General features: G+C 33.4%; 1 protein-coding gene across 1 annotated transcript; it reads left to right on the top strand.

The window, feature by feature from the left end:
* The first annotated feature begins 451 nt into the window (after positions 1-451).
* TwdlE (TweedleE) lies at positions 452-22,168 on the top strand. The gene is made up of 3 exons (XM_017615591.1): positions 452-618; positions 3,994-4,211; positions 20,561-22,168. The coding sequence occupies exons 1-3, from the start codon at positions 601-603 to the stop codon at positions 20,916-20,918; spliced, it is 594 nt and encodes a 197-aa protein (XP_017471080.1). The 5' UTR covers positions 452-600; the 3' UTR covers positions 20,919-22,168.
* The last annotated feature ends 200 nt before the right edge of the window (positions 22,169-22,368 follow it).

Here is a 22,368-nt window from a genome sequence, read left to right as displayed (position 1 = left end):
TAAAAACAATAACACCGCCAGCGAAGTCGAGAGCGCCTGTCGTTGGTGAGCGCATCGCAAACCAAAACTTAAACGTTCAAGTGCCGGAAAACTGCTGAGAGTCGCTGTTTGGGTTTTTGGATTTTTCGTTTAGCAATGAAACCGAAAGTGATCGCTTACGATCCACAAAACCAGCAGCAACAACAGGAGAAGGCAGCAGCAGTCACATTGGCAGCAATGAAAATAAAAAAGTTCAACAGCTGAAGTCTTCTTCAGTTTGCGCTGCTGCAAGTTGGCCGCTCTTGGCGCTCCTCTCGCCGTTGCTACCACCACCCACCGCAGTGCTGGCGCTACGCATGCGCAGATTATTTGCTCCGCGTCTTCGTTGCCGCTTGCTAGCCGAAAGAGTTTTTGCGAAGCGTACCTATATAAGCGACACATCCCGCAGCAGAGTTATGCAGAAAGACGCGCCGCGCCGTACAGTGTATTTGGTCTCGTATTTAACTGTGTACTTATAATTGGGTTTCATAGTAAGCCCTCTGTAGAAGCAAAGCGCCGAGCATCCTTAATACTCCTCCTTCTCGAAGAAACTTTATTTGATTTTCGAAGACCTCAAATAAAATGAAGCGTTTTTGTGCGGTACGTGAAATAAAAAGTTTATTTTTTTTATTGAAGTGATTTTTTGAAAAATTCTCAATGAATTTTGAAAGACTTATTTTGGGGGAAAAAATAGAACGAGCTATACGTATTGCTTAAGGAATATAATAAATGTAGTGTGGAACATACTCTGGAAAAATATTAAAACAACCAAAAAAATAATAATAAAATTAAAAAATTAAAAACAATTAAACAAATATATATACATATATTTATGTCAATAATTTTTTAAAAATTCTGCTGGGATTAAAAAGCAAACAACAAATAAGTGGAACATAACAAACAAAAACTGAAATTTTTTACTGAAAATATTTTCAAAAAAAAGGAATGCACACAAAAGCCAAAAAATTATGGAAATCTAAGCAGAACAGTAATAAGTTTGTCAAAGATAAATGCTCTTAAAAATGGGATCAGAATTAAAAAACAACATTTGAAAACTAAATTTTTTATTTTATTTTTTTTTCTAAAAAAACAAAATTGTGGTACAAAGCTCAAGAACCTATTGAAATAAATGTTTAATTTAAATAAATGGTTTTATTAAATCATTATAGAAAACTGTAAATTTAAGGTAGTGATCGCTGAAATGGCTAACCTATACAAAAAATGTACAAAAAAAGTAAACGGTCACTTCTGCTCTCATGGCCTCATTTAAACTCTTAAACAACAGTATTCTAAAATTTCGGAAAATTTGTGAATAATACCTTTTTCAAACATTTGAAAATTATATTGACAGCTGTGTGACAAATGATTTTATTTAATATACGATGGTAGTTTGATAAGTCAGTGACTTTTTGAATATTCTTTTCCGCAACAAAGGGATGTTTATTGACTGTAAGAGTGTTGCACTCTTAGTACTTGGGAAAACTCAAAACTTCACTGACTTATCAACTTGCCCTCGTACCGTAGGTTTGGTTGGTTTTTGTTTCAAAACTTATTTCCAGAGATTCTAGCTTCTTTCTGAAAATAACAAAAATTCTGTTTCTTTCATACAATTTTTAAGAGTTGCACGAAATTGCCTTTCAAATAAGGGGGCCATTATAATCTTTTATCTTTTGTCTGGGTTTCAACCCGGTCATTTAAATACTTAGGCTCAAATCGAGAAAATATTAGTTTCATAAAATTTCTGAAAAAGTTCCGCGAACTGAACAATTATAACAGAATTGAAAAATGAAAAAAAAAACTTTACCAGAAAAATAAAATGTTTGACAGCGCACGTAATTACTTTCGTAAAAACTTTGCTTGATAAACCGTGCACAGGAAACATATTTTCACGAAAAACTATAAATTTTTAATTTTTTTTTTGACTACCGGTTTCACCAAAAATCAAAGTAAAAAAATTATATTTTTTTATTTCTGACCGTTTTCATAAGAAAATCGAAAAAAGTAAGAAAAAAAACAAATTTTACCAGAAAAATAAAATGTTTGACAGCGCAAGAAATTATTTTCGTAAAAACTTTACTTAATAAACCGTGCACAGGAAAAATACTTTTATGAAAAAACTCTTTACATTTCTGAACATTTATTTATTTGACTACGGGTTTCACCAAAAATTAAAGTAAAAACATGTTTTTTTTTATTTCTGTCAGTTTTCAAATGAAAATCGAATAATAAAATAATTTTTCGCTGCTTTCGTGAAACTGACTATGAGTCCCAATTATTTCCGAATTTTTTGGAAAAATAAAAATGTTGACAACATTAATATGAAATAACGGGTGATTTTTTTGAGGTTAGGATTTTCATGCATTAGTATTTGACAGATCACGTGGGATTTCAGACATGGTGTCAAAGAGAAAGATGCTCAGTATGCTTTGACATTTCATCATGAATAGACTTACTAACGAGCAACGCTTGCAAATCATTGAATTTTATTACCAAAATCAGTGTTCGGTTCGCTTTACGTCCGATTTATGGTCTACATAATCGACCAAGTGAGCAAACAATTAATGCGATTGTGACCAAGTTTCGCACTCAGTTTACTTTATTGGACATTAAACCAACCACACGAATGCGTACAGTGCGTACAGAAGAGAATATTGCGTCTGTTTCTGAGAGTGTTGCTGAAGACCGTGAAATGTCGATTCGTCGCCGTTCGCAGCAATTGGGTTTGCGAAACACATTTCGAACCGAACACTGATTTTGGTAATAAAATTCAATGATTTGCAAGCGTTGCTCGTTAGTAAGTCTATTCATGATGAAATGTCAAAGCATACTGAGCATCTTTCTCTTTGACACCATGTCTGAAATCCCACGTGATCTGTCAAATACTAATGCATGAAAATCCTAACCTCAAAAAAATCACCCGTTATTAAATACAAATATAAACAAAATATATATATATTATAAAAAATTCGAATACTAAAAAAAAATTCTGAACATATCAACCCTGCCTGGTTACACTGAAACGCAAATTTCGCATACAATTTTACCTAAACCTGTCAATTTAGATTTACGAGGAAAAAATATACACCATAAGCCATATAAGCATTCTATAAATTTTAATAAAATTTGGTCATATTGCTTTCACAAAGGTTCTAAAAAAATGCCGATTGATTTTTGATTCATAAACATAAAAATAAGAAAAAAGCTTAGTAAAATATTCTTTTAAATAATAAATTTTATGACGAAATGCATTTTATACAATATCCAAACTTGCTAAGTTAAAATAAAAACAATTGTTTACAAGTAAGTGCAAAGTGGAGGCACACGCAAAGAATCCTTTGAATATTTCAATTTTTTCGTTAATATTTTTGGAAATCTTCTTCAACTTTTTTTATTCATTGCTGTTTCTTGTCATAATAAAAACCACAGTATGAAAAATGATAATTTTTAAATTATTTGACCTCTCTGCTTTGAAAATTCAAAAAAAAAATGTTCCACTTCTTACAAGTTTTTTAATCTTTTTTTTGTAATAAAACATTAAAATCTAAACTAAACATTGCTCATTTTATAGGTCTGAAAATAATATCTTGATAGTATTTGTATTTGTCAATAAAATATTTATTAAAAAGATTAAATTGTAAAATAGTTATAATTATAAAAAATTTATATCACTTATTAATTTAAATTTTTGTGTTCATAAAAATGTACGTTTGAAAAAGAAAATAAAATAAAGTATATTAAAAATTAATTACATTAAAAAAAAAAAAAAAATAATAAAGTAACTAAACCATATTAAAACCTCGGACCAAAAATTTGCCATCGACATCAAAAAACAATAAAACCAATTTTATGAAACACTTAAGAATAAGAAAATGTTAATATTTTTATAAATTGTATATTTTTTTTATAACGTATATTTGTATTTTGAATAAAACCACGTGTGCAATTTTTGATCACCCACTTTCTTCCCTCCTCCAGGTTTTACTTGTTTTGGTTGCAGCTGGCTTGGCGGCAGCACGCCCTGAACCACCACGCGACAGTTATAGCGCGCCACCGCCTAGCAGCTATCAGCCATCGGGGCCCAGCGGCAATTATGGACCACCGCCGGTGTATGGCCCACCACAACAGCCGCCTGTGGTGCATAAGCATGTCTATGTGCATGTGCCACCACCAGAGCCTGAGTATCAGGCACCAAGGTGAGTTAATGCATTTAAGAAAAATCCAACAGAAATGATGATAAAAACCAAATACTTAAAAAGGATTTAAATTTGAAGATGATAAATTCAAGAGGGGTTTTTTTTTTAAGAATCTGGCACACATTTTGAATACAGTAGCAGCCAAATCTTTAGTAGTGAATCTATAAGTCTGTTTGCCTGAAGAGCGTAATTAAAATATTAATTTTTTACACGAGTGTTTATGTACCGAATATATATGTATGTGTGTAAATATGTAAATATTTTTGAGCACATGTAAGCTTGTATACATTTGTCCGCTTTGTTCGAAAAAATTGTTACAATTTTTTCAATTGAAAAATGATATTGCCAATTTCCTTTAAAGCCATAATAAACTAACACAAATCATAGAAATGCCGGACAAGGCAACAATAAAAAAATTATTATTGATATGAAACACCGGCGGCGAGTGTAAAAGATAAAGGGGCAATTGAATATTTTTAGCACCGTTTATATACTCAGTTAACAACAAAATTAAATTGAATGGGTAATTTGTAAATTTTACTTGTCGGCTTATGTTAACTATGGCAAATGTACATATATATATGTGTACGGGTAATTGGGTGGTTTTATACTTAACATAAGTGATTAGTTTTCAACTCGCAATTTTTCACTTTGTTTTACCAAAATGATCCATTTCTTGAAATCTTTTTCAAATTACTATTTTTTTTATTATCACTCAAAAAAAATATATAATTGGTTGTTTTTAATAACTTTGCAAAGTTTTCAAATCGAATGCTCATATTAGAGGCAATGGACGTTGGCATCATATACAACATAACTGTGAGGTCTCAGGAGTGTGCCACCAAATTAAAAAATAAATGCCAGCAAGCAGAATATCTCGCATAGCTATTTTGTATTTTTTGATATTTTACGGTTTTTTCTATTTCAATAATTTAAGATACTACAAAAAGTTAAAATTAAACGGTGGAAAGTTTTTTCTTGCCTAAACCAACGAATCTAGTGTAACAAAATTACACACAAAAAAAACTTTACATTGAGTATAAGATAACTATGATTTGAGAAACTAAAATTCAGAATTTTTATTTATTTTAATTTTTATTGGCACACTCGAAACTCAGTTTAAAATTGTTATATACTTGAAGAAATTAATATATATGTGCATAAGGAATATTGTGTAAAAATCTTCCACGCCAATATGTAATCACCTTTAAATTATATGCAGAAACACATTTTTGTCGAAATCTTAGAGCTCGTGAAATTTGCTTATATATGTATACATAATCATACTTATATATATATGTACATAATCATACTTAAGCAAGCATCAGCAGATACGATGAAAGTACGTGAAAAGGTGTTATACTAGGTTCACATATAAGTAGATTATCCTCATTTTCGAGCTTAACACCCTAATCTGTAATAAGCAAAAGAGATTTGCCATACAAAATTCGTCCCTTGTTAATCTGTAATTATAAAATAATCTCAGATTTAACCGATAACTTTTCGGTGTCCAACCAAGTTTTATCGATTATTTTTGCGCTAGCAAGGAAGAGAGGTTTGTAAAAGAATTTTGAATAAAATACTAAGTTAAAATATATTTAAGGTGCTTAATATAGCAGAAGAAAGTGATCACGGCGGCACAGAGAAGAAACATAACTTTTCCTTGAGATGTTAGAATAACAAGCACAACAAATTTCACGGCTAATAATCTGAGATTTGCCTGTGTAAACGGGGTGATTAAAAAACGAGCTTTGATTGAGATAATATTGTTATGTGAACATAGTTTAATACGCAGCACGTCAGTTACAGCTTTTTGAAGCCCTTCTAGCGAAGCTTTTAGGATTATTGAGCCCATTTCCAGAAAAGCAGAATATGAAAGTATGCACGAGAAGTATGTAAGGGCTGAAATTTTGCTTACAATAATTAGGAACATGAAACAAATTTCTCACAGTTAAAGCATAATCCACGGAGTAGTATTTAGTATGCGGCTTCAGTATACTCGTAGTAATACATGGAGTTGTTAGCTGAATTCCAGTGCGCCAGTAAAAACCAAAGAGGCTTCTCGTACACTCGCGAAAATAGATAGAGATATATACCAAGAAAAGTCAGCTAAAAACTAATGTAACTATAAACAAATCACGTGTTGAGAGAAACATAATTCGCTGACTTTATTCTGGGTATATGAACCCTTACATTGGCTGTTTATTGTCGAACAGCAAAAGCAGTCTCAAAGAAAAAATATATAATAATTCTCACAATCAATTTTTTAGCCGGTTGAAACTTGCACTTCATTTGACTGAAATTTGGCTACAAAACTGCATACTCGAAAATTTTGTAGAAAAAGTGGAAAATTTTGATGCAATTTTTTTTAATATTTGTGATAAATAGCGAAACTTTGATTCAAATGGTTTATATTGCAGAATGAACTATATTTTCATGAATAATTAATGCCAACAATTTTTCATGAAAATAATCTGCTGCAGCCTTTCACCAGTTTCGATCTGACGGTAAAATATTTAATTGAGTTCCTGTATGGAAGTTCGAGGGCACATAACTTTATCGGAAAGTCTGGTAGAGTTTAGAGGTTACAGTGTACTTCGACAGCGAACCACAACTGAGGTTCCGTCATTGGCTACCAGGAGCAGACAGACTCGGCAAGGAAGGCGATCTTTCGGCAGATGAACCAATAGAAAATGTGTGGATCTCACTACAAGCAATAAAACGGGTGTACGACCTATAAACAATTCAGTAGGCAGGAATGGCGTGGACTAAAAGGCAAATGTATGGTTTCTAGAAATAACACTAACTAACTGGCTTGCAATAGAAAGCTCACAAAGCTTCTTTTATCTCTTAAGAGGGAATACATTAGACTTCTAGTCGTTACGTACTTTACCTGCTCGATCTTATTGGTTACTGCGAAGCCACGCCCAACCCAACCTAGCCTCCTTTAGATTTGAGTATTCTATGCAATTTAATGGCTTCGGTGCACAAAATCTCAGTTGTAGGTTTATTCAGAGCGGCTTTACGTCTGAAAAGAGTTTCTTTTTAGTACCAGGAAACTCTCAACAAGGACTACATATTCATGGGCTCTGCTGGACTGGAACTCATTGCTCTCTTTATGCTATCAGACATTCTTAGGACTCCGCTGAATTATGTCTAGCCACTAAACCACAATTGCATGCAAAGTATGAAACGAACAATTAGTCGCGTACATCAATTGTACAAGTTGCAGCACCCTTCCCTCGTTTAGAATCCTCTTGACCTTCTAAAAATCCATCCATGTCAAAAAAAAAGAAGAAACTAAAAAATTTATAGTGCGTGTCAGCAGAAGAAGTGTCTCAAAATCTTGTCTTTCCATACGACACAAGCATTGCATGCAACGACTCACTTGCAATACTTGCCGCTAAATTTCCGTCCGCTTTGCACGCGGCTAAATCTAACGGAAAAACCATTTATAAGCACTGTCATGTTGCATGCAACCTAATGCTTCGCAGCAATAAGAAATGTCGGCGGCACTTTGCTAGTAGCAAATGAAAATGCATGAAATACATATTTATAAGTTGCAATTTATGTTGCCACCGCTACAATTTGTTGCATGCGTGCGCGCATATAAATTGTGAATTTTTTCAACTGCAATTTGTTGCTTTGCTTTTTTTCTTTCGTTGTTTTTTTTTCGCTCACACACAACTGTGCGGCAGTTAAATAATAATAAAAACGTGTAAATTTCGAAATGCATGTAATGTAATTTAAATGTTTGTTCAGCAAAATTTGTGAGCTTCCCAGCCAAGATGAGTGCAAAGTAGGTAACCAGATGTGCGGGACTTTGTCCCAGTTGGTTTTATTTTGTAAGAGCACTTTGAAGCCGTGTATGCATTGTCTTCTGTAATGCGTTTGTTATAAACATTTCACTTAAAAGGTATGCGTGACAAGCTTTTAAAAGCTCTCTCCACATCTTACCTATAGTAAAGACTCATTACCTAGGCAATGTTGGCTTAGAGTAGGAAAATAAATGTGCCTGCTATAGTTATTATAGAGCAGTCATGACCACTGCCGTGCCAGCGTGCAGAGCGCCTTTTATTTAGCTGTTTATTCAACCTGTATTGACTAGTAATGATCGGAGATATTTTTTTTAGTAGAAATCTATAGAAAGCTATAAAAATCTACTCCCGCAAAATATGTTTTGACTGTAGCTGGTAGAGAAGTTCACAGGCTAAACGCTCTGACTCACCTAATTACTGAGCTTTTGGTGATCTATTAAACGTTATGCAATTTTGCCTCTTCACGAAATAAAGATTCTGATGCACCTCGGAAAAAATTCGCTAGCCCAAAATACCAGGTGTTATCTTTAAATATTTTTTTTATCAGACAACGGTTATGAACTGAAAATGTATGTATTCATATTTCAAACAATGGTTAGTCTGCCTCAGCAACTGAAGTTTCGATATTCGATTACATCGATCGTGTTATCATATAAATGTTTGTATGTTAGGGGGATCCAAAATAAGTAAAGTCGGAATCTTAATGCCCTCACCCCCTAGGATTGTTGTACATCGAAAAAAAAGTATACCCCACGTTATTTCTCGTTTTAAAGCAATAAAATCTAAAAATTAATACTAAAGATTTTTTTTACTCCCATTGCATTTTCTACAGGTTTTCGTGAACCTATAAAATATAGTTACTATGAAAAAATGGTTAAAAAAATAATTGGGTATTATTATTGGGAGTCTCCTGAAGAGAAACAGACTTTTAAGGGCGGAAAATATTGATTTCCAAGAATTCTATACCATTTCTACAAAAGGTTGTTTACATGGACAACTTTGGGCGCTTTGAGCGACCTCTAAATATTTTATGCTTTCAAACTAAAAAAGTAGGGGTCTATTTTTTCGGCATAGAATGATTATATAGGGACCGAGAGCATACAAATTCCGACTTTACTTTCTTCATGCATTTTTGGATCACCCTAATGTATGCACTTAATTAAAAAATGACTAATGAAAAAATACCAAAAATCAGTCCGATTGTTGTTAACCAGGTTTCCTGTTTTTTAAATACTGCAAAGCTAGTGATACTGTAGTTAAATGCTGCTTCCTTATGACCTAAAAAAAAAAATGAAAAAAAGTATCTCGGCAAAATAATTAAAACAAGCTTAACGAATTAAAATGAATTCACCGCACCAATGCGGAAACTGTGCATTGCTCATTGAACTTAGCACCATTAAAAGTAAGTTAAATGACTTGAACCTATGTACAAGTTTTTCAAAAAATTTCCAAAAAAAAAAAAATGAAACCAGTGCTGACAGCGTCACCCGTAATTGTCACAATGTCAGCGACGGCGCTGATGGAGATGGCAATATGGCAAAGCAAACGAGTTAAACGCATTCGACTGACAGGCGAACGCGGCGGCAATGACAGTTGAGAGAGTGACAATTGGCGTCCGATATTTTTTATGGCTGTTTGAAAAAGGTGCAAAATTGTGCTAAAAAAAAAAAAATAAAGATCACTAAGCTTTACATTAACATTTTATAACTATTTTATGTTTGTTCCACTGACTGACTGTATGACAATTGCAGTCGGTTTTATTAAAGCTGCTCGTATATTTTTATGCCGCAGCTGTAATTTCATTGCCAACAATGTAGAAAATATGCGAAGGATTCATGTTTTGCACTAACTATTTTAAAGTCAAATCATTTAATTTCGTAAATTCATATCGGAAGACAATAACGTGACGTAATCAACTTCCTTATTTTAATTTCAATTCATTGTGCATATGTACTTGCATACATACATGTGCATGTATGTGCAAGTTAGATGCAAGTTTGTGCATGTCGAGTATTTAGTAATGAGTATCATTTTTAGGATCACTCTGCGGTGAAAGGCAGCATTCGATGATTTCATGGTACAGTAAGACTTGAAAATCTTTTATTATTGTTGTTATATTTGCTTTTGAAGAGCAGGTGTTAAATGACGCTACGTGTGTACAGCTGCAATTACATATGTAAATTAAACTTCACAATACTAACGGGTGATTTTTTAAGAGCTTGATACCTTTTTTTTTAAAAAAAACGCATAAAATTTGCAAAATCTCATCGGTTCTTTATTTGAAACGTTAGATTGGTCCATGACATTTACTTTTTGAAGATAATTTCATTTAAATGTTGACCGCGGCTGCGTCTTAGGTGGTCCATTCGGAAAGTCCAATTTTGGGCAACTTTTTCGAGCATTTCGGCCGGAATAGCCCGAATTTCTTCGGAAATGTTGTCTTCCAAAGCTGGAATAGTTGCTGGCTTATTTCNTCAAAAAAATCACCCGTTACATAGTTTAACGCTATTTAGCATACCGACTGCTAGCACTAACTGATTGATGTCTGTATGATTAATATAAAAAAAATGCTGGTAATAAAGGAAAAAAATTTGCGAAATGAGGAAGTGTCCAAATGCTAATTACTACAAAAGAGTTTCATGATTTATTGAGTTGAACGAAAAATTGAGCAAATGTCAGGTGGGAACGCGTAGGATTACATTAGTTGGCTTATGTTGAGAAGCTGCCGTTTGAGTTACTGTCGGTGTTGCAATAGCGCGCGCAAATTCTTCTTTCCTGCTGGCCTCACTAATATTTTGTTAAATTTTTTACGACTTTCTTGACTTCCATAGTCTAATCCATATTCGCTTTGATTGCCTCCATTTGTATGCGATCCTTGGGTTCTCATGATCGAATGGATTTACAAGTCTTAAACTAAGTCTAGTAGCATGAACTAGTGGGGAAACAGCGACCAACCAATACTCAGAAGGGATGGAAGAATTTTTGCGATTTTTTAGAAAACTTTTAATTTTCGTGGAGTAACCAACATCGCAGTTGACTATATTGGACCATCCAACTAACGAAACAAATATGTTCAGACTTAAAATTTCAAGACGCACATGATCTTCAAAGGTGACACAACTCAAAATTACACTTTTGTTAGAAAATGCCAAAAACTACATATTTCTTAGCATATGCTAATCAAATGCGCAAGGACGACTTTGCCTTAGGCTGGCGAATAAAACGAGAATAAAAAGATTTGAGAACTTAACGTTAAGAATAAAAGGGTAGTCTGCATGTTGCGATGCAAACCGTTTCAGTGGGAACCATGATTTTTAGTTCAAAGCCTGGGGAAAGGAACTTACCAATTATGGTAAAATTTTTCATTTTCTTTGACAGAAAAGTTCATGCCTTAAATCTTTCGTTGACTTAATTTGCATAATTATCTTTCAGTTCGCTTTTGATTAATTTTAATATTCAAACATTTAAAAATAATGAAGCGCCATGAGAAAAATATTGTTCTCGCTTTCATTCTTCGCCAATAGTTCAGAGAAGATGTGTTCCTGTTTCGTTTTCTCATAAATACATATAAGCGAGACTTGATGTAGTCATTCATTCAGAGGACAAACATTTATTTTAGAGTTCTTTTGCTGCTATGTTCTTTGGGTTGCTTAACTGTGGTGAAGATTTGTTTCCTCTTTGTAGGTCATTGAGCTAGGCTCCGGACTGTCTCCTGAATGTTATCTCCCACCTGGCCAACATTTGCGTCAGATATACATACATTGCAGCGATCACGGATTCGAAGAGATGTCAATAACGTTAGGCCAATGGAGAAAACCACTACCCCGATTATCTCGTTGAGTTTTGGAACCCTATATGTTTAACCTATGGCATAAGTCATGTCGTTAGGCACAAATTCTGCCGGTTTGATATCACAACTTTGTGTTTATAGAAATTTGATGAGAATAGCTATACAATACGCCTATACCTGCTGATGGGTATTGAGATTACCGCAGACTTGCCTGAAATAGGTGCAAGCCCTGAAGTTCCTTCCATGTTGGAATTTGCATCATTAGCCTGCTTCTTCAAAAATTATATTGGTAACATCCAGTTAGGGAGGTACGAGACATATTGCCAAAAAAAAAGAGTCGTACCTGGGTATACCCCTAAATCGCAATTTTTAAGCAGATAACTGGTGAAACAAAATTTCATTAGCCCCTCGCGGTTTCCAAGAGAAATATTCTGCGGAAGATTTTAGGGATTTCGCGCTTCGCTGGCTTGATCATGATTGTACGATTGAAAGACCAGATAAACGTTGAGCTAAGCTAAGATAGCTAAGCGAAGAAAATTGTAAATATGGGCATCTTGTATAAGCCAAGCGCTCCGGTAAACGTTCACACGAGATACCTATTCGCTTCAATATAAATGCTCCCATATGCACTGAATGGGTTTGACTACTGAGTTGTTTCACAAATTACTCCTTGATATCAAAATGATGAGTCAGAGAAATTTTCTTGCAAATATTTTGCATTTGTCACACTGTTTCAGGTAAATTTCCAATTTTAATTATTTAATTACGAAGGCGGAAAATTTAGGCGGTAATCTACACGTTTACATATATACTTATGTAAATGAAATTATTTGCGGGTGTATTAGTTGCTTAAGAGTAATTAGTTCAGCCAAAATAATAAATACTCTGCATTGCACTACGTATGACTATTTATGCCTTCAATTTAACGTTGAAAATATGTATGTATAACACTCCTAAGCGTTATGGGCGACTCTGTAGTACAAGAGACTAGTACCGTCATCGCCAGCAACAAAAAAGTGAGCGATAACATCGCAATACCCAAATCCGTAACGTAAAAGTAGTGTAAGCTGCAATCAGGAAGTGCACAAAAATTCAAGTAGATATTTTATGCTGTTGTTGTTGTTGTTGTTAAATTTTTCAGTGTGCCACATAAGGCGGCAGGCAACTACATTGTCGCCATGGGCGTTAAGCAGCACGCGCCGGTATTTGCCTTAGCTGTAAAAGTAGTTTAAATAGTTTACGCTTTTCTAGGTTTGCTGCATTTTTTTTCTTTTGTTATTTGTTGCTTTTGCAAATTATGGCGCTGCTATTTGATTTTTAGCATATTTTGCGCTCTTATAATAAATACCTAGTTTGTTTAGTATGATTTAGGCTATGTAATTTTTTTAATTAAATGGTTTGTTGGCGCTAGTTATGTTACATATGTATGGAAGTAGAGACAATTAAAGATTTTTATACATTTTATTTATATAGGCGGTAAGAAAGGATAGGCTGATCTTGGGCGAGAGTGATATAAATCTGTGCCGTTTTTGTTGTATTAAAAACTGTGGCAATACTTATATATATGTATGCATGTGGATGTTTATTCGGAAAAGAAACATTTTCTAAAGATTGAGATCATTGTTTCTTAAGTAGCATTCAATTAGCAACGAGAATCCTATGGTCCTACGCCCAATGAAGCGAAATTAAACGGCATGTAGGCACGTGGAATCAGAGCTTACAGCTTAGATCTCATCTGTAGATAATAATTAGCAGTAATCGCTACAGATCTCATTTATCTCAAGTTTTTTCCAAGCTTGGAGATTGGGTTTTATTGATAAAAATTGAACTTAATCATCTATCCATATAATAAAATTTTAACAGGTTGATGTCTGTACATTGATATTGATATTAAAAAAAAATCCATATGGAGGGTCTTCATTAGAGCAACAGAAACCAAATCAATAATTTTTAAATCTTTTTTCGGTCTGTTTTTATGTCTGTACGCGCATCACTCGAAAACTAATGCATGCAATAGAATGCAGCTTTCCCCGATGCTAGAGGTTTAACTTGAAATGCAGAAATGAAAAAAAAATTTGAGAGTTGCCACCTGTTTGAAACTTGCAGTTGAAGTAAATTGAAAAGATAAACTAAATATCGCAATATGGCTGTCTAAAGGAAGAGATTTAAGAAGACTTACAGCAGAAAATATTATCGTGGAGGGTTGCCACCTCGTTAAAAATTTTAATTTAATTTAATAGATAAGATTAGTTGAATACCAATATGGGTATCAAACTGAAGAAGTATAGAAAGTTTTACTGAGAAAAAAAATTTCGAGACGGTTTGCCACCTGTTTGAAAAATTTTATTCAATTAAATGGGTACAATAAATGAAATATTGCAATACGTGTATCAAACAACCCAAAAATACGTTTAAGGCACAGTGAAGCACGCCGGGTATTTGCTAGTTTTCAAAATCTATATCTAACACTCAGTGTGGAAGTTAAAAAAAAATGTATTAATGCATTAAAAAAATTCCTGTGAAATGAGTTTGCTAAGAAAAAGGATAAATAATGATGAAATAAGTCTGAATAAACTAAGAAGCTAATTGAAGTAGATGAAGCTGGTGCGAGGAATAACCAGAAACCAGAAATTTTATAAACGAGTCGCTCTTAAACTGGCAAGGACTGAAAATAAGTTATTAATTTATTTAGGAGATCCCTAATGGGGGCCAGATACAGCCAAAGACCGTTGTGACCATCACTCCGATATTAAAATATTTATTTACTCTCATCATTTTATAAGTTGGCGCAAATATTTACATAATTTCTCCACCTTTTTTTTTTGAAATTTTCCGTTGAGGGAGTAAAATAGCTAAATAAAAAATTATAAATAATCAAAAGTCATTCCATTCACAGGAAAGTGAGAAGTGAATGTTAAGTGCTTAGATAAACCAACTAGCGGGAAAAATGAAAACAAAGAAAAACGAAAAACAAAAAAAAATTTTGCGCTAAGCAATCACTGATGGCTCACTTATGCTTGCCACAGATATATTTTCAGATATGCCATTCGTTTAAAATTTTGTTTTTATGTAATGCGCTAAGTATGGCCTCGCGCAAAATTCACTCATACATACATACATACATACATATGTTTCTGAAAGTGGGTGTGTGATGTTGAGCGGCGACAGCGCTTCACCGACGAGATGTCATGCTTTCTTGAGTAATAATAAAGCATGAAAAATTTCAGCAAAAAAAAAAATATATAAATAAATAGCGAAGATATCAAGGAAATACATGCTACTGATATGTACTAATGTTCTGTCATCGCCCACGCCATTGCAGCAAGTGTCTTTGGCAAAAAGAAAACTATGAAAAAAAAATCTAAGAAATTAAAATAGCAAACACACCTTTTGCTTTGCTTAGTTTGAAAGCTTGTTTACACTGACAGAAGTGAAAATGTTTAGCCAAAATGATTTTCTTTAGCTAAATTGGTATTAAAATTAGAAAAACTACTTTAAGTGTTTTGAAATGCAATATTTATTTGCTACTACTTTCCAGTTAAATTTCTTAAGCATTGCATTTAAATTTATTTTAGTTATATTTAATTAAATTTTTTTCTTTTTATTCCCTTTTTGCCATCTCAATTTTTGCATTGTAATTGGATGCTACCACTCGGAAAGTAAAAGTCACCATTATCTCCACAAATTTTATGTTTCCCTTCATAATTTGCGTTTACTTAAGCATCCTCACTTTTTCCAACATTCAAGATTGTTATTTTTTCGCTTTAAGCCTATACCTAAACACCTAAACAGCAACAAAACAAAACAAAAACGTAATGACAACAGCAACACCAAAATTGTGATAGCAAAATAATTCGCTTATTTTCTTGCAAAAGTCACGCTGATGAAGCTCTCGTTGCGTTGAACAGACAGTTCACTCTTCGCTATCGAAACTTTTTCACTTTTTTTTTTGGTTTGATGATACTCTACAAAATAATCGGCTAGCCGTTGCTGGAGTGGTAGTTTGGTAGTGAAAGGCATTAAAGGTGTTTGAGCGCAAAAAAAAAAATGCGGATGAAATTGCAGAAAGGTCGAGAAAAGTGCAAACGGAAAGAAAAATTAGCTAATGGCTAAAATGTAGTAGCAAATTGTAGCCATATCAAATTATTTATTTTGTAATTTTTTACTGAGTTTAAGTCTCAGCACTTTTGCTGGTATAAAATTACAAAAAGGTGTTTTTAGCACTGAAAATAAATTATTCCATAAAGCGATTGAAAAGGAAAGTTTAGAAAATGTGTTCGATATTATGCTTATTTCTTGCATAACAATTGTGGAAAAGTTTGTAAAAAGTAGTAGAAAATTTTTGTGAAAAGTAGTAGAAAATATTGATAACAAGCAGTAGAAGTTGAAAAAGTGCTAAGAACTAGCAAAACAGCAGTAAAAAGGTTAAATAAACGGTATTTAAAGAAAAATCCACTAAAAAGTAACTGTATCCATGCGTTTCAGACTCTTTAGAAGTTGGGTTTGAAAAAGTGTAGTAAGTTGATGAGAAAAATGCAAAAAAATAAAAATAATTTTCGGATACGTATTTAAAAAAATGGCTTAAAATTATAACAAACGAAAAGAAAATACATTTCAAGCAAGTTGTAAGCAATAGTAGTAGTAGTATTGGCATTAGTGACTACTAGTAAAAAACATATCTGAGCTAATAACTTTTTCAAAGAGTCGGTTATTTTGTGTTTACGATACGATTTTTTACAGTATAAGTAGTAGAAAGATACTTTTTTGATTTACGATAGTGTTAAATTAGCTGACAAGGTGTATAAAACGTATTATTATTTCTATTGTGGTGTTTTCTAATTTTAGTTTAAACCTAGAAAGCGATGGAAGTTAATTTTTGAGAACTCAGAAATTAAAATTTTTATTATACATACTCATACATACATACTTTGATAGCATCTCATGAGGTGTACAAAACGTATTATTTTTTCTACTACTATTTTATTTTTTTATTTGGGTTTAATCCAGAAAGCGATGGAAGTAAATTTTTGAGAACTCAGAAATTATTTTATTTTTTTTTTGTACATACTCTTTCATACATAACTACATAGGTTAGGTTATGTGGCAACCTCGTTAGGAGCTCGCGTAGACATTTCTCATATTAACTAGTGTGTCACTACTTAAATAAATATAAAATAAAATAAATAATGATAAATAAATAAATAATGATAAGCAAATTCATAAAGACATAATGAAAAATATAGCAAAAAGTTCAAAGAAAGGTTAGTGGTACATAGTACTAAAATAGCAGTAGATGGGTTTATTCAAAAATTATAAGAATATTTAAAAGAGGTTTACAACTAAACAGCAACGTCTAATTAGTACTGTGTTTTTCTGTAAATATATTCTGATACTAAAATAGTAGTAGATTTTTTTAGATAAACGGTAAGCATGTTCATAAAATGAAAAATATCGCAAAAAGTTCATAGAAAGGTTAGGGGTAAATAGTACTAAAAATAGTAGTAGATTGTTTTATTAAAAAATGATAAGCAGTTTCAAAAAAAGGTTCACAAATAAATAGCAACGATAACTTTGGAATATGTATATATATATTTTTTTAATATATACCTCAAGACATCGGCGAATTATTACAATGCAAATCCCATACCAAATTACTTTTTATGTGGTCACCTAACTCCGTGTGTATGAAGCGTAATTAATGAGCTTAACTGCATGAACAAGCACTTAGTAGCAAAGCTAAAGTTTCAGAAAATGATATGCAAAAAAAAAACACTGTGAATATAATACAGTTACTTTATTTTTGGGTAGTTGGGCATATTTTGTACGGTTCAGATTACCAGAGGGCAAAGATAGTAATCGCTCAGTCAAGCAAACAAGCAGTGAGCAGTGGGCTAGACTTGCCGGCATCATTCATTCATCAAGCAGAGGCAAGCCAGTAAAGCCTAACTTATAATCCCACAAAAAACGCCATGCGTTTCTCATCCCAACTCCAACCAAATCAGCCAAGCATTAAGCTTCTCATAGTCATGCGCCTCTCAACCCAAACAGCACACATCGCTTGAAAATTAAAATTGGATCGCTTGCGAAAGCAACAGGCAGCCAAAGCAGCCAGGTAGCCGCAGAAAAGTGTGCCAATTTCTCAACTGAGTACCACAAGCACGCACATACGAGTATGTACAACTTCGACGGTGGCTGCGTCTGCGCACAAAATTTTTCTCTACTCACTCATTCATAGAAAATGAAACCAATTAAAGCTATGCGTTTTATGTGTGTGGCGGCAGTCAGCTGAGCTGTCAGACGCATCTTTACTTAGTCGCGGGAAAATCGCATAAATTGCAATAGCAAATTGTCGGCGGGTGGTACATACATACATATGTACGTACTGTGGCAGTTGCAACAGCCACAAGTTGTCGCAACATTGGTTTCACACCCCCTTTCCAGCAGGATCTAATTGCGCTTGGGACAAAAAAAAAACAGACGTTTGCGCAAACTTTGAATATTAAGTGGGGAGTGATGCTGAAATATGGGATCACATGCAAAATGAGAGAAGTGAATGACTTGACAAAATGAAAAATAACTAAATAACGAAAATTAATAATGGGAGCGCGATTGCAATATGGCATGGGACAAACGCATGAGCGTTAAATGAATGAAACACACACACATACAAACGCATTGCAGATGAAGGGAAAATTTACAGAGGAGCTTATAATGTTGTTTTTGTAATCGCAGCAGTCAAATGCAGCCAACAACCAGGCAGTGTTGCACTAATTTGTACGCTGTTGTAATTACTAGATTTACATGTATACTACATATTCACGTACATATGTTTGTTGTAGTCATTACAAGTGCTAATGATGTCGGCTACATTACCCATTTTATTATCATTTTTCAACACTTGCACCTTTTTGCGGCTTATTTTTTTGTTTAATATTTCTGCTCCACAACTAATCACAATTGACTTTAATGAATTGCTTGAAGCGTATAGGAATATATTAAATGATTTCACATTAACAATGCAATGGGGTGTTGGCTCATTTGCATAGGTACAAGCAAAGAAATATACAAACATACGTTCATAATGAACAGCGCTCGTCAACGCCGCAGGTGGCAATCACTTGACTTGTCTTGGCGTGCGGTGAGGTGGTAAAAGCATAGTAATCATAGTAATAATGAAAAGAGAATAGCGAAAAAGTGATACTAAAATAAAATAAATTTAAATAAATGGCATTGCGCTTTTAGCACTGTGCACAGCTCATTAAGCTCGAGTAAGTGAGTTCACAAACTCTATTAAGATACGATATGACAGCAAAAATGATGAATTAGATTAGAGCAACTGATATGCTGTGAATTTGGTTTAAATTTTATAAAATCAAGTGGTATAGAAAATTTCCCACTACTCTTTTCACATTTATATCTACTACTATTTACTTTAATTTCTACTACTAATTCATTTCTAATACTTTTTCTTAGCAAGTGGTACTAGTAAAAGCACATAGGCAAGCGAATTTCGTAAAATTAAATAAAGTAGAAGATATGCAGTTTCAAAATAGGAGTAGAAAAGTAGTTCTTATATTTTTGAGAGCGGATAAATAGATTTCTTAACTTTCCCACTATTATTTTCACTTTCACATCTACTACTATTTACTTTAATTTCTACTACTAATTCATTTCTGATACTTTTTGTAATTTCAAAATAGGAGTAGAAAAGTTGTTCTCACATTTTTGGGAGTTCACTGAGTAACCCTTTACTTATTTTTTCTACCACTTGAATGAAACCATTGCGTGCTATTTCTTACTACTTTTCTGTTTTCAATGTATTTTAGTATTTTTTAACAAAAAAGTGAAACTATAGTAAATAAACTAATAGGCTAAATGTACTATCAAATGAAAGCAGCCGCTGAATAGGGCGTAAGAAATCAAATAAAAGTCAATAACGTAAAAGTTTCAAAACAGGAGCAGAAAAAATGCTTTTTATTTGTATTTGAATTCGCTATGAAAATCTGTGGTTTTATACACCAAACGATATCCAGTTTTAGATACTACTACTATGAAATTTATAAATTACTTTGGGTTATTTATTACTACTTTTTCGCTTTTCTTTCTGCTACAATAAAATTTAAATAATGTAGTGGTTGTAAAAGATTTTAAATAATTTTTTATATTTTTTTATTCTTATTTCTGCTACTACAGATGAAACACGTAATCTCATATTCAGTAAAAAATATAGCAAAATGAGTTTAAGTAGGAGTTTTGAAAAAGTAGTAGAAAAATAACGTTGGTAATATTTGGAAAATTAATGAGAAAACTTGGTCAATACGACGATATTTTTTTCTACTGCGTGATTGGATATTTTGGTCCTACGAAAGTTGTACATGCGGCCGTGGATCGCGATCAGAGCTTTTTAAGCTTTCTATGCTTTTTATATAGACAAGCCACCGGTCACGACTAATCGCTGTACGGGGGAGAAGCTGATATAAGCCACATTGATTTAGAGAAATGTGGAGCTGTTGCCCTGCGGGGTCAACATAGAGCCTCTGAAAGAGGTATGCCCAGCGCAAGGCACTTACTTATGGAGTTCTGCCAGTAAGAGTAGCTACGTTTTGAAGAATATTCTCTTTATTTAACAATTTCAAAATTAATTTTATATTACAATACATTCTCAAGAAAAATTTATCTGAAAGTTAGTATGAGTAATCACAAAATTTTTTTCTCTCTACTCCTCTTTTATTCCGACACAGAAAACCCATTGTCTTCCCACCACCACAGAAGCACTACAAAATCGTCTTCATTAAGGCGCCATCACCACCAGCCCCAACAGCGCCAGTGATTCCAGTCTTCCCACAAAACGAAGAGAAGACACTGGTTTATGTGTTGGTGAAGAAACCCGAAGAGCAGCCCGAAATTGTCATACCCACACCAGCGCCCACGCAGCCCAGCAAACCAGAAGTTTACTTCATTCGCTACAAGACGCAAAAGGAAGAGACCGGTCCATATCCGAACAGCATTTCGCCACCACCATCGGGCGATTATGGGGCACCAGCAGCGCCATCGGCACCTTCAGCGCCCAGCTCATCGTATGGTGCACCATCGCACTAAGCGTGAGGCGGCAAAGCGTGAAGAAGCAAATCAATAGAGCAAGTGTGCGAAACTAAGCAAACGGATCCAAAGCATTTTTTGTTTATATTTACTAGAAGAAGTGAAGGTGAAGGTGAAGCCCAAATGCCGATGTGAAAAGTAATTAATGATAAAAGTGAAGAAAAGAATTGGAGTTTAGGTGTATAAGAATGAGATTGAGAATTATCCATTGAGTAGCGTGTGGCAGTGTTGTAAGTTTAGCAAATATTTACGAAATTTTGTAGAAGTTTTTTATGCACTTTAAACTAACTAGCTAACAGTAAAGTCGGTGAGTTTTTGTTTGCAAATTTTCTTCGTTGTTGTTACTCGTACTATTACTAACATACGCTACGATTTTTTACTATGTATATGCTTATGAAAAAGCTATTTTTTATTATTAAATAACTAATTGATTACTGTTTATAAGCAACGTGAAAAGCGAAAAAAAATTTAACGTGTGACAACCAGCTAAGCCTCGAAATGCCAGCTCATGCTGGCTCATGTTTTTGTTTTAAAGAATTTGTTTATAACGATTTTGAAGTTCATTCATGAATTCATTTAAAGCTCATCGAAAGCTCATCAAAAGCTCATCGAAAGCTCTACGAAAACTTTATTGCCGTTTTTATTTTTTAGTTCTTTGATATATGTAGTTATTTTTGTTGTTTCTAATGACCGCAGCGTTGGCGATTTGTGCAGCGAGCGCTCTTTAAAAGCCGCCTCACCGTCTCTCTCTACTCAACTCTCTTCTTCTTCTTCGTTCGTCTGTAGCGGCTCCTTGTTCGCGCGCACTTTTTAGCCTTCGCAGTGCGGCTGTTTGTTTCATATTTAATTATGTTTTTTTAAATGTATGTTAAATGATGTTTTTAGTTTTAAATGTGTGCGTTATACATTAAAAAAATAAATAAAATGAAATGTTTAAATGTTAATAATATCGCTCTCTATGTTCTCTTAGTTTTAATTCACTTACACTTACATTTAATTGTTAATTTTAATTTACTCACGAATTGTTTTATTTTTTTTTATTTTTTATTACATTTCAATCAAACTCTCTCCGATTTTGCTCTTGTTTATGTTATATTCTTACGAAACCACATACATACATACACGCATACTTATAAATTTGCATCTCTACATTTGTAAGTATGTAAGTCGATAATTAACATTGTATGAAAATGTAAAGGAAATGTGTAAAGTTGATGATGAATTTAATAAAGATCGTTTTTATACATAACAGTAAATGATGTTGATGTTGTTTCTTTTGGCACGTTTTAAATTCATTTCGTGTCCCTGTCAGGAGCGCCTAATTGAATTTCAATACTACAAAGGTATCACGTTAGATAAGGTATTTAAGGAAACTTCAACGCGAAATGTGCTTACATAAGGGTGCATCCGTTAAGTTTCAGGAAATTTATTTATTTAGAAAGCATTAAAG

The sequence above is a fragment of the Rhagoletis zephyria genome, unplaced genomic scaffold (genome assembly GCF_001687245.7).
Source record: "Rhagoletis zephyria isolate East Lansing unplaced genomic scaffold, Rhagoletis_zephyria_1.1 Rzeph_scaffold_01034, whole genome shotgun sequence".
Classification (NCBI taxonomy): Eukaryota; Metazoa; Arthropoda; class Insecta; order Diptera; family Tephritidae; genus Rhagoletis; species Rhagoletis zephyria.
This window is presented reverse-complemented; position numbering and strand designations above follow the sequence as displayed.

Excerpts from the sequence above, each read along its gene's own strand:
- TwdlE (XM_017615591.1), top strand. Across the intron at positions 4,212-20,560 it reads CCTGAGTATCAGGCACCAAG|AAAACCCATTGTCTTCCCAC; the intron begins GTGAGTTAATGC and ends ATTCCGACACAG.